The sequence below is a fragment of the Solanum dulcamara genome, chromosome 11, assembly GCF_947179165.1.
Source record: "Solanum dulcamara chromosome 11, daSolDulc1.2, whole genome shotgun sequence".
NCBI classification, from domain to species: Eukaryota; Viridiplantae; Streptophyta; class Magnoliopsida; order Solanales; family Solanaceae; genus Solanum; species Solanum dulcamara.
The window spans coordinates 46,865,153-46,877,805 of NC_077247.1; the positions used below are offsets into that span (position 1 = coordinate 46,865,153).

General features: G+C 30.3%; 1 protein-coding gene across 1 annotated transcript; it reads right to left on the reverse strand.

Moving 5' to 3' along the window:
* Positions 1–939: 939 nt before the first annotated feature.
* Positions 940–12,294, reverse strand: LOC129875186 (GDSL esterase/lipase At5g45920). Its single transcript, XM_055950627.1, has 5 exons — positions 12,115–12,294; positions 11,808–12,029; positions 2,281–2,348; positions 2,002–2,166; positions 940–1,449 (listed from the first exon to the last, which is right to left on the reverse strand). The coding sequence occupies exons 1-5, from the start codon at positions 12,211–12,213 to the stop codon at positions 1,287–1,289; spliced, it is 717 nt and encodes a 238-aa protein (XP_055806602.1). The 5' UTR covers positions 12,214–12,294; the 3' UTR covers positions 940–1,286.
* Between the last annotated feature and the right edge of the window lie 359 nt (positions 12,295–12,653).

The following is a 12,653-nucleotide window of genomic DNA, read 5'->3' on the forward strand; positions in this document are numbered from 1 at the left end:
ACCTAAAAGAAACTTCAACAAAACTGGCCACATGTATATGTATAATGTAATGTATTTGTATTGTATAAATTGTCTTTAACCATGTATACATTGTGTATAATGATGTATCAAAGATATATATATATATATATTCATATACTCTGTTTATGCAATATGTATACGCTGCAGGATGTTTTTTTTTCAATCCCGACCAACATAAATTTCCTCTAAACTGTTCTAAAAATTAGGTATGAGCTTTTCTCGATGTTTTGAATTTTTGATATATTTTTCACTCGAAATGATTCACATTTGCGGCACGTTGAATTTTAAAATTGAGTTTTGAAGAAGCGTTAATGACTAATGGAGTCTTTCATTTCCGAACAACTAAAAATCTCCTTCCAGCAGTCTCAGATTTTAAGTATGAGGTCCACTCGATATTTCAAATCAATATATTATTTATTCAAAATGATTCACATTTATGACAGGTTGAATTTTTAAATTTGAGCTTCAAAGCTCCAAAGTATTCACTGCCTCTTTTTGAAATGGAGGGAGTACTTAATAAATATTTTGTCTAATTTCCCCTTTTTGATGGGTTAGACTAAAATGAAGTGAACTAATAAATGAGCAGATCAATAATCAACTCAAACTTAAACGGATTATATTTTCATCAGCTAATTATGCCACCTCTACCTATCAACCATTGCGTCCCGTCTGCATCTCCTCAAACAACTTCAAAGCCTCTTGCAGTTGTTTGCCCCAAGTTGTGACCTTTTCACGACTCGATGGACATATTGTTGGGAGTTGGAATGCAAAGCCAGAAGAACAAAAGAGGAAGGAAAGAGAAGAAATATCATGCAGACTTTTGTTTAAAATTTGGCAATATCGATAACAAGTTAAATATATTGGAAAAAAAACTGAATACAAAAGGAGAGTTAAAATTTTGAATTTGTAAATTCTAAATTTCAGAAAAAATAAATTATTTATATATATTAAATGGAAATTTTAATATAAATTAAGGGTGTGCACAAAAACTACTTGGTTCTATCAAGTAGAAAACTGACCACCCCATTAAACTTGTTACCCCCAAAAATACTAACAACACGAGTTGTTCCACAGCCAAATTAACTTCCAACTATATATGATAAAACACATACTCCTTTGAGCTAGGACATACTACCAGAAATTACTTGAACATCCATATTTTCAAGTCAATAAACAATACACGGTCTTTTTCTTCTCAAAATAGGATAAAAGTTATTCCAAACTATATTATTGATTAAGAAAAAGAGAAGAGGGGTTTTAAGATACTATATTCCTTCAAAAGACTTGAGGGGATCATTTGGATCCACTTCATTAATCTGTGGGAGATCAACTGGTAGAGTTTCCAAACACAACCCTTTCTTTTTAAGAGCCTCGAGGACCTCCTCAAACACAATTTTGTTGCCTGTTTGACTCAGGTGCAAACCATCGCTGCAACGTAACATCGAAAATGGATAAATGTTGTGAGACTATTAGAAAATAATTTAACTTGTACAAGTTGACAGTGTAAACGGAAATTTTAAACTATTTGTTGTGATTAAAAGAGATAACTATAGATATCCACTCATGATTAGTGAAATTTGTAAACCTGGAAATAAAGCAAGTTAGAAGCTACAACATGTAAATTTACTCTTGTTAATGTAAATATTCTTTACATCGTTCAGTGTATTTAAGTTACATCATTTAAAACTAGTATGCAAAAAGAGAGAGAGCAAAAGAGAATCCTAGGATTAAACAAGGAGTTTTACAGACATTGTGTTAAAAATATCATTTGACATCACAATGTACTACTTTCGGGGAAGATCATGCATGTTTGTAAATCGTATCCAAATATGAGTGGGCAATGCTTTCCGATAGGTAGGATTCAAATACAAACATTACAAGAATTGAAATTTTATGATAGGGAAACAGCTTAGATTATCAGAATTTTTATGACAAAGTAAAATCATAAAAATTCTTTCATTGTACAGTGAAGGGGATTACCTTAAACAAGCTGTTTGCCAGCGGGGAATTTGTTGCATTCTGGTCCAGAGATCGATAGCGGAGACCCCACATTCAGCACCAACAGCTAGACATGCTTTAGCATAGTTTCCAGCAGCTTCATTTGTCCTCTCTGGCAGTCCCAATTTGTTCTCTGCAAAAGGATACCTACATATGTTTGAATTAATTAAACATCAGAGTTTCAAGAAAAGTAAAAATAATAATATTTTCATCATGTTGTTCTAGTCAAAGAATCATGAAACATATATATAGAAAGATTACAGGAGTCTCGAAGGTTCATCAATTGGAGGAGGTGAAATGAGGATAACTTCAGTTGTTGGCCATCTCCCCTACAAATAGCCAAGTGAATCTTCAAAATGAGTACATAACCTTATTACTATTAAGTCCAGAATATACACACATGGATGGCTATAAAATTACAAGATTAAATTAAAAAACATGCAGAAACAGCTGAAAATTTTGAAATATGGTAGGTGATTTCTGTGAACGGGTTATAGTCATTGACTCTTTGGATAATGACAAATACTTCCCTCAATCAAAAAAGTACAGGCGGATTCATCGTTTAAACTTGATGGATTCAAAGTTATTAGTTTTTTAAGATTTTGGATTCAAAACTATATATTTATAAAATTGTTCAGAATGTTACACACACATCTATGGTACGATATAGGTCTTCTCCAGTCCAAAGCAAGACTCAAATACTAAGGGTGCAGTTCCACTATAGAGTAAAACCTCTATAAATGCATATGTTTGAGATCGAATTTTTTTTTTATTTATCGAGATTATTAGTTTATCGATACATGCATAAAATATTTATTTATCGATAAATAAATATTTATTATTTTAGAGATTATTTTGCAGTATGTGCCATAAGAAAAAAAAATTGAATTAAGAATTTCAAAAGTTTAATTCTCGGAAACTAAAAAGTGTAGTTTTTGCATATTTATTATTTAAATTTAGGAAAGCTAAACGAATTTAGTGAAGTTTAATGTTTCTAATTGTATTCATGCATATAGAATATGAAGAGAAAGCTAGATGTTTAAAAAAATCATAATTTAAGTATAATGTCTTTTCATCATTTGAAAGGCGTACAAAAATTATCTTTAACCAATAAAATAAAAAACGCAATATGTGAGCATAAGAAAGAGAATCCAACTATTAGCCAAAAAGATTTGCAAGCATGGGTGAAACAAAAGTTTGATTTGACTATTAGTCAATCAACAATATCGCACTCTCAAAAGGTCGGCAGAGTATTTGTCAAATGAGATGAAAAATAGTGATGCCAAGAGGCATAAACTGGCAAAATACCCTGATTTAGAGAAAGTTTTGTACGAGTGATTTCTTCAAATGCAAGAGAAAGAGAACATGTCAGGGGAAATTATCCAAGGAAATGCAAAAGATCTTTTCTTGAAAATGTATGGTGAAACTAATTCAGAATTTAGCTTTTCTTCTGGTTAGTTAGAACGTTTCAAGTCAAGATACGGAATCAAGTCTTCCAGACGTTTTGGTGAAAGTGGTTCAGTTATCATGGAGAACATTGAAAATGAATTGCCTAGGATATGGTCAAAACTAGATCAGTTTGAATTGAAAGATATTTATAATATGGATGAAACTGGACTATTTTACCGATTGGAAGCTGATCATTCACGTGCTACCAAGCAGCTTGAAGGTCGCAAAAAAGACAAAGAGAGAATTACTCTTGCTCTCTGTTGCAATGGTGATGGATCTGACAAAGTACCATCGTGGATTATTGGTAAGTTTGCAAATCCTAGATGCTTTAAAAATGTGAACATGAACAATCTTAATTGAATGTATAGATCCAACAAGAAAGCTTGGATGACTGGCTTGCTTTTCGAAGAATATGTTGACTGGTTTGATAAGAGAATGAATGGCAGGAATTAAGGTTTTGTTAATAGTAGACAATTACCCAGCTCATCCAAAGATAGTTGAAGGCCTAAGAAATGTAGAGTTGTTTTTCTTACCTCCTAACACAACGTCTAAGATTCAACCATGTGATGCTGGGATTATTCGAGCATTCAAAGCTCATTATCGTCGTCGTCTTTATTTCAGCATCCTACAAGGCCTTAAGGTTGAAGCACCAAATATTGAAAAAATTAATATTTTTAATGCTATTAATTTTGCTAACTTGGCTTGGAATTTTGATGTGAAAGAAATAACAATTGCAAATTATTTTTGGCATTGCAAGATCCAATCGAAAGAAAACAATGTTTCCGAACCACAAGTTGGTGAATTAGATGAAGGTATCCAAGAATTAAATGATCATCTCTAATTTAACCTTCAGAAATATGATAGATGTTGAACATCTTTTGAACTACCCTAGCGAGAATGATACAATTATGGAATCATCTACAGAGGAAGAGATTATTCAATCTGTAATGAATAATGATGATGAGAATGATCCTAAACAAGATGATAGTAGCATTGTCCCACATGTATCGTCAAAGGAGGCATTTCAAGCAATGACTACATTGTCAAATTGTTTGGTACAACACGAACAAAATATTTCGAAAATTGTGTTCGTTCTTCAAAAAGTTAAGAATGAGATTAATTATGGTTTTGGTGGGAAGAAAAAATAATCAACTATAAAATCATATTTTAAAAAGAAATAGTTATTGGTCTAGTATTATTGACTAATTAAATATATATATAAATTCGCTAATGCATTTAGCGAGAATATTACTTTAATATAACTGACTCAAATCAAAACTGGAGAAAATATTCATTTAGCGAAATTATTACTTTATCGAGGTTTTACTGTACTATCACACAGTTATTGCATTAAATAATGTGATAGTCTTTTTATACGTTGAACCAAACATTAAATTATTTTTGCACAAATATGTAGGGATTAATTATGCCAAATTACCCCTACAAGACTTGAAAAAGTAAGGAAGGAAAAAAGTATAAAGTGGGGCTTGGTGGATCCTTAGTGTATGTAGTTCTCAAGGTAAAAGCAGGAGCCTCTCTTTTGCTTATATTGATCAGTATAATAAGCATGAAACAGTGCCAACTAAAAGTGTTCAAATAGAAGGCCCAGTAGTCTCTTTCGTTGCTCCCCACTTGTCTAATTATTTTACTAAATTTTGCTGTTTCTTTATGCAATACATGGAGTGCCCTGTCATTTTCATGCAATTCTTGGTGTAAATTATATTTGCCTAGACGTCATAACGCAATTCTGAGCGCTTTTCTTCTTTTTCATCGATCCAAGAAAGATTTTACTCACAAATAATTCCAATTCATGGACCAGTCAACCTGATGAATCATTCTTCACTATATATACGTGTCGTTCTTATTAGCATGGCAATATACTAATGAAGAATTGAAGATGACACCTCGTACCCTTTTTTTCTTGTTTGTATACTGCATACTTGATCAATTGTATCTCAATATGGCCCAATATGCAATTGATTATGTATGCAAACCTAGTCACATAGTCCCAGAACTTTAATTTGTGAAAGCTAGTATATGCTTAAAATCTCATTAAAGTAATAATCTCGTTAAATAAATATTTTTTTCTGATTTTAATTTAGGCCAGTTACAGTAAAGTAATATTCTCGCTAAATGCATTAGATAATAATTAAAAATAAAATATTAAAGGCCTAGAAAAAATATAAAGTAATAATTACTAAAATATATCAAGAATTTATATATATTTAATCAGTTAATAATACTAGATCAATAACTATTTCTTTTTAAAATATAATTTTATAGTTGATTGTTTTTTTTTCCCCACCAAAACCAAAATTAATCTCATCTTTAACTTTTTGAAGAGCGAACACAATTTCCGAAATATTTTGGTCGTATTGTACCAAACAGTTTGACAATGTAGCCATTGCTTGAAATGCCTCATTTGACGATACATGTGAGACAATGCTACTATCATCTTGTTCAGGATCATTCTCATCATCATTATTCATTACAGATTGAATAATCTCTTCCTCTGTAGGTGATTCCATAATTGTATCATTCTCGTTAGGGTAGTTCAACAGATATTCAACATCCATCATATTTCTGAAGGCTAAATTAGAGATGACATCATTTAATTCTTGAATACCTTCATCTAATTTACCAACGTGGTTCGGTAGCATTGTTTTCTTCCGACCGAATCTTGCAATGCCGAAAATAATTTGCAATTGTTATTTCTTTCACATCAAAATTCCAAGCTAAGTTAACAAAATTAATAGCATTCAAAATATTAATTTTTTCAGTATTTAGTGTTTCAACCTCAAGGCCTTGTAGGATGCTGAAATAAAGACCACGACGATAATAAGCTTTGAATGCTCGAATAATCCCAGCATCACATGGATGAATCTTAGGCGTTGTGTTGGGAGGTAAGAAAAACAACTCTACATTTCTTAGGCCTTCAATTATCTTTGGATGAGCTGGGCAATTATCTACTATTAACAAAACCTTCCTACCATTCATTCTCTTATCAAACCAACCAACATAATCTTGAAAAAGCAAGCCAATCATCCAAACTTTCTTGTTGGATCTATACATGCATTTAAGATTGTGCATGTTCACACTTTTAAAGCATCTAGAATTTGCAAACTTACCAATAATCCACAATAGTATTTTGTCAAATCTATTACCATTGCACTTGTCTACTATTAACAAAACCTTCCTGTCATTCATTCTCTTATCAAACCAGCTAACATATTCTTCGAAAAGCAAGTCAGTCATCCAAGCTTTCTTGTTGGATCTATACATGCAATTAAGATTGTTCATGTTCACATTTTTAAAGCATCTAGGATTTGCAAACTTACCAATAATCCACAATGGTAATTTGTCAGATCCATCACCATTACAACAGAGAGCAAGAGTAATTCTCTCTTTGTCTTTTTTGCGACCTTCAAGCTGCTTAGTAGCAAATGAATGATCAGCTTCCAATCGGTAAAATAGTCCAGTTTCATCCATATTATAAAGAGAAAATAGTCAAATGCCCCTCCAATCTATCATCAAATTTCCAATTACGTACTTATATTTCATGAAAGTCCTATAACACCCCTAAATTATTTTAAGGTGGAATAAATTACCCCTTAAATGCTGAATTTGCACAGAGAGTGCATTTCACACTCTTTGAGAGTGAGAAGCAAAAGGCCATGTAAAACATAATTTTATTACATTTTTTTTATAGTTAAATAATTTATATTTATTTTTTCATTTATTTATTTTTTTAAAACAAAATGACCTCCACTTTAATGGAGGTAAATGGTAATTACTTTTCCTCACCACTTCCATAGTAAAGAAGAAACAACAACCAAAATACTTCTATCTTTGATGGATTGACTATGCCAGTGATGGTGAGAAAATAATCGACGCAGAAGACGAAGCCAAAAACTAAGAAGATGAATTTGTCGTCAAATTTTTTCGGCAATTTTTTCATCTTAGTTTACCTCACTTTTCATCTTTTTCATTTATACAAATCAATATTTCAAATTGCCCAAAAATAAACATTAGATCTGTAACTTTATTTACACCCAATTTACTATCAAAAAAAAATACATCAAACCCAATTTCTTGTTCATCCTTTGCAAAAGGTTGATTTTTTTCTTCAACCCATTTGATGAATTTGTATTTTCAGCAATTCTTTTTTGTTCGAATTCATCATTAGAAGAAGATTCTTGATAAGATTTTTCAAAAAATTGACCCTTCTTTTTGCATTTTAGCTATCTTTAGAAGAATCTTTAATATTATTTTAAAAGGTGAAAAGATACTGAAATGTGATTAAAAGAAGAAGAATGAGGAAGAAAGTAAATAAAAAACAAAAAAAATAAAAAATACACATGTTAAATATGGGTTGGAGCGTGTGTTTCACCGCACACAACAAATTTGGGTATTACATTTTAGGGTGAAGTTAATTCCATTTTGAAATAGTTTAGGGGGCTAATAGGACTCCCCTGAAGTATAGATGGATAGTTGAGAATCAGATAATAGGTTAGAGGGGCATTTGGCTATTTTCTCTATTATAAATATCCTTCAATTCAAACTGATCTAGTTTTGACCGTATGCTATGCAATTCGTTTTCAATGTTCTCCATGATAATTGAACCACTTTCACCAAAACGTCTGTAAGACTTGATTCTGTATCTTGACTTGAAACGTTCTGACCAACCAGAAGAGAAGCTGAATTCTGGGTTAGTTTCACCATACATTTTCAGGAAAAGATCTTTTGATTTTTCTTGGATAATTTTTCCTGACATGTTCACTTTCTCTTGCATTTGAAGAAACCACTCGTACAAAACTCTCCAAATCAGGGTATTTTGCTGGTTTATGCCTTTTGGCATCGCTATTTTTCATTTCAATTGACAAATACCCTGCCGACTGTTTGAGAGTGTGCGATATTGTTGATTGACTAATAGTCAAATCAAACTTTTGTTTTACCCATGCTTGCAAATCTTGTTGGCTAATAGTTGAATTCTTTTTCTTATGCTCACATATTGCATTTCTTATTTTATTGGTTAAAGATGATTTTTGTACGTCTTTCAAATGATGAGAAGACATTATATTTGAATTATGATTTTTAAACATCTAGCTTTTTTCGTTTATAGTTAACATAAAATCTCTTCATATTCTATATGCATGAATACAATTAGAAACATTAAACTTCACTAAATTCGTTAAGTTTTTCTAGATTTAAATAATAAATATGCAAAGACAACACTTTTTAGTTTTCTAGATTTAAACTTTTGAAATTCTTAATTCAATTTTTTTTTCTTTCTTATGGCACAAACTACAAAATACTCTCTAAAATAATAAATATTTATTTATCAATAAATAAATATTTTATGCATTTATCGATAAACTAATAATCTCGATAAATGAATATTTTTTTCAGTCCCAAGCATATGCATTTATAGAGGTTTTACTGTATTAATGGTGGTGTCTGGGCCAACTTGAACGCACCTCAACTAATTTCACGGGATACCTACTACTTTCCACTTGAACAAATACCAAATAATTCTATCCACTAAAGTTTGGCCAGATAGGAAGAAAATATCAAATGGTTTTTTTCTTTGCTAGAATTCAAATTTGAGACTTCACGATTCTCAACCACTTCATTAACCACTAGGTCACATTCTTGCACGCAAACAATTCACATAGTATAGTTCCCTAGTCGTCCCCACATTATTAATGTTAGAGTGGATCAAAGTTCCACATTGATTGGGAAATAGACTGACATTCAGTTCATATGAACTTAGACAATCCTCCCTCCTAGAATTTGGGGGTGAATTAAGCTCGGGCGTCATATCAGATAAACACACAGAGACACAAACTCGCAATTTGTGGGTTACCCAAATATTAATTCATGACGTTGCTGGAGGACATACAGAGCTTGGTGAAAGTCCTTGCATTGTGGAGGAAAATGAAGAGAAAATGGGTCTATACACAAGTTTATACTAATAATATGGTTCTAATTAGAGTAAAAGCAAGCATATTTGAGTTATGGTTCTAATTAGAGTAAAAGCAAGCATATTTGCTCTGGGATAACACATCTTATTTGGACTTGACTATATGTAAGAAATTTATTTTAAAATATATTTAGAAAGGTTGGTTAAAATTTATATGATTTGAATTTTAAGAAGCAAAAAGTATCATATAGATTGAGACGGAACAAGTAATGTAAATATTTCATTGACAGTTAAAGGGGTATGTGAGGACGTAATAATGTCAATGCAATTACCCTAAGATTGACCATTAATTGTATATATACGATCGATATTATCGTATATACAAGTAATGTACTCTAGCATTAAAAAGAGATTTTCATGAATTGATATAGTCACCCACAAGAAGAGGGTATTAGTCTATCTAATAGTACATAATTTAGAAGCAAAAAATTGTCCTCCTAAAGAAAATGTTAAATGAACTGATCATCAATTATGAGATTGTAATTATTTTTATTGCCTTCGGAAAAGATATAAATAGTAAATAAAAAAAATAGGAAAAAGGGCATACATCCCTCAATGTAATGTTCGCCTACCTCTTGAACCGTAAAAAGGGAAAATATATTTTCTTCATTTGTTTTCTAATGAACCCAATATTCTATTATTATAATTTGCTATCTATATTTTCTTCATTTCTTTTCTAATGAAATATGCTATTAGACTATTACTATATATAATTTATCTATGTTTCTTCAGTTTTTTTAATTAAATTTTCTATTACTATAAGTCACCGTTTGGCTCCAAATTTCTAAATATTCTTAGCAAGTTATTTTTTGGTGAAGTTTCATCATGCGTTTAAATTTTCTCAAGAATATTTGACTATTTCAAAAATATTATTTTTTACATGTAAGTTTTAAAAATTATTAAAAATACTCATAAGTTTGTATTATCATTATATAATGAACATGTTCCATTAAAAAAAACTTTATAACATAATTGATAACAAACTTTTTTTTCAATTTTGTCACTCAAACTATTCTTTTCCGGAGGAGGTAGATAAAAATGTTATTTAATGGTGTTGGTTGGTCACGTTAATAGAATAAATTGGTAGATAAATATTAATTGGAATTAATAAATGATGGACGTTTTATAAAATATAAAAATGTGGGGTAATTTTTAAAACTTTTCAAATATTAGAACTTGGCCCAAGTTTAATTTTTTCTAGAACTTAGGAACTTGGATGTTTGCCAAATATATTTGTCAAGTAATGACAAATTATATGGTCAAACACTAGTTTTTAAATTTTTTTCATGTTTTTCCCAAAAACTATTTGGGTAAAATGACACCCTAGTTTTTTCTAGAACTTAAAAACTTGATATGTTTGTCAAATATATTTGTCAAGTAATAAAAAATTATATGACGAAACACTAATTTTTTTAAAAAATTCATATTTTTCTACGGCACCTAAGTATCTATTATCGTTCCTTTTGAGCAAATTTTTGTGCCTATTCCAAACAAATCCAGCTAGTTCATTCAGTGGACAAAAACTTCATAAGCGATGGTAAACGAAGGCAATCATACAGCACACAAAAGCAAAGACAATATTTAAAAAGAAAAAAATATTATTAGCGTGTTCGCTTAGCTTATTTTTTTAAAAAATAGAAGCATTTGATTGGGCTACCAAACAAAATTCAAAAATCAATCCACGCACGTGTTCCAGCACAATTACAGCTGCCGTATTTTATTTTATTTATATTTAGCAGAAAAATAGTGCAAATCGTCAACAAGTTCATCAAATTTCAAAAACTGTAAATCCCAATGTATAATCAATCAGTAACGAAAGTGAACAAAATTTATGATATTTGCGAGTGTGGTGAGACAAACTTATCTAGAGGAATTATATCCTGAAAAATTAATTTTTTATCAATAAAATAAAAGTTAAGATAATAAATTGAGATTCTAAAAAGGCAAATAATCATGAAATTTGTCACTTTTTTTTAGTTGAACTTGAAAAAATATTTTTAATTAGTTAGTTGACTATCTAAACTTTTATCTTATTTTGTATTTTCCTTCCCATTTTTCCTCCCCTAACCCCAATTTTTTAAAAAATAAATTATTATTGTTGTTTTGCAATGTAATTTCCAAATTCAACTTGAATTTTAAAATCAACATAAAGATATTTTCATTTTTTTGGGTCCAAATTATTTATAGAAAAGTCAAAAACAACTCTATTTTATATTCATAATTAAATATAACTCTAATTATCAAATATTATTTTCCACTTTAAAAATAAAATTATTTTTTAAAAATTTCAAGATGAAACATGGCTAAATATCCAATACTATTTCCCCAACTCAAGAAGAAAAAGAAGGAAAGGTACCTTAAGGAAGGCGACAATGGAGTGAAGATTGTGCTTATACTCCTCAATAGGGACGTGCTGAAAACCAGAGTATCTTTCAGGAAGAGACGCATCGTTTGCTCCGAAGAAAACCGTCACCGCCAATGGCGATTCCGACTTCTGAGTCGCCGGAAAAACTTTATCCAACACCTTCAATGCCCATCTTGTGTTATACCCACTATACCCTCTTAACACCACATCCGCCTAAACAAAAATCATCAACAAAATAAATAAATAAATAAATAAATAAATAAAGAATATTAAAAGAGAAGGAGTTTTGAATATATACGGTGCGATTGAAGTGTTTGACAAGAGAAGCACCCCATCCACCATAATCAAAGGACATTTCAGTGATGGAATCTCCAAACAGATAAATCTTAGGTCTCATTTTTCCTTTTGGAATAATCAAATTGAAGTGAAAAAAGGAGAAGAGAAAGAGAAAAGGAATGATGATTGTACAAGAAGAAAGGTCCAGTAACTGCTCTACTTTATAAGCTGCAATTACTGTTTTTTCTTTTTACCTAAAATAAATAAATAAATGATCTTTTCTTTAATACTAGTAATTACTCAATTTATGAAATGTATTTAATCGAGCAGTTTAAAGAAAATTTTTGTGATTCTTTATTTTTTATTTATTTGATTACTAATTTGAAATAAATTCTACTATCATATTTAGTACTTCAGTAATGAAATAATACTACCTAAATTACTTAATTCGGGATAAAAAAATATTAAGATTCCTCAAACTCTTTTTCTAGTAAATAAGGTGGAAGAGATTTTTATAAATAAATATTTTTTTCATATAAATTATGTAATACGTGTTATTTA

Excerpts from the sequence above, each read along its gene's own strand:
- LOC129875186 (XM_055950627.1), bottom strand. The coding sequence starts at position 12,213 with ATGAGACCTAAGATTTATCTGTTTGGAGATTCCATCACTGAAATGTCC. Across the intron at positions 12,030-12,114 it reads TCAAACACTTCAATCGCACC|GCGGATGTGGTGTTAAGAGG; the intron begins GTATATATTCAA and ends ATTTTTGTTTAG. Across the intron at positions 2,349-11,807 it reads CCATTGTCGCCTTCCTTAAG|GGGAGATGGCCAACAACTGA; the intron begins GTACCTTTCCTT and ends GGCTATTTGTAG.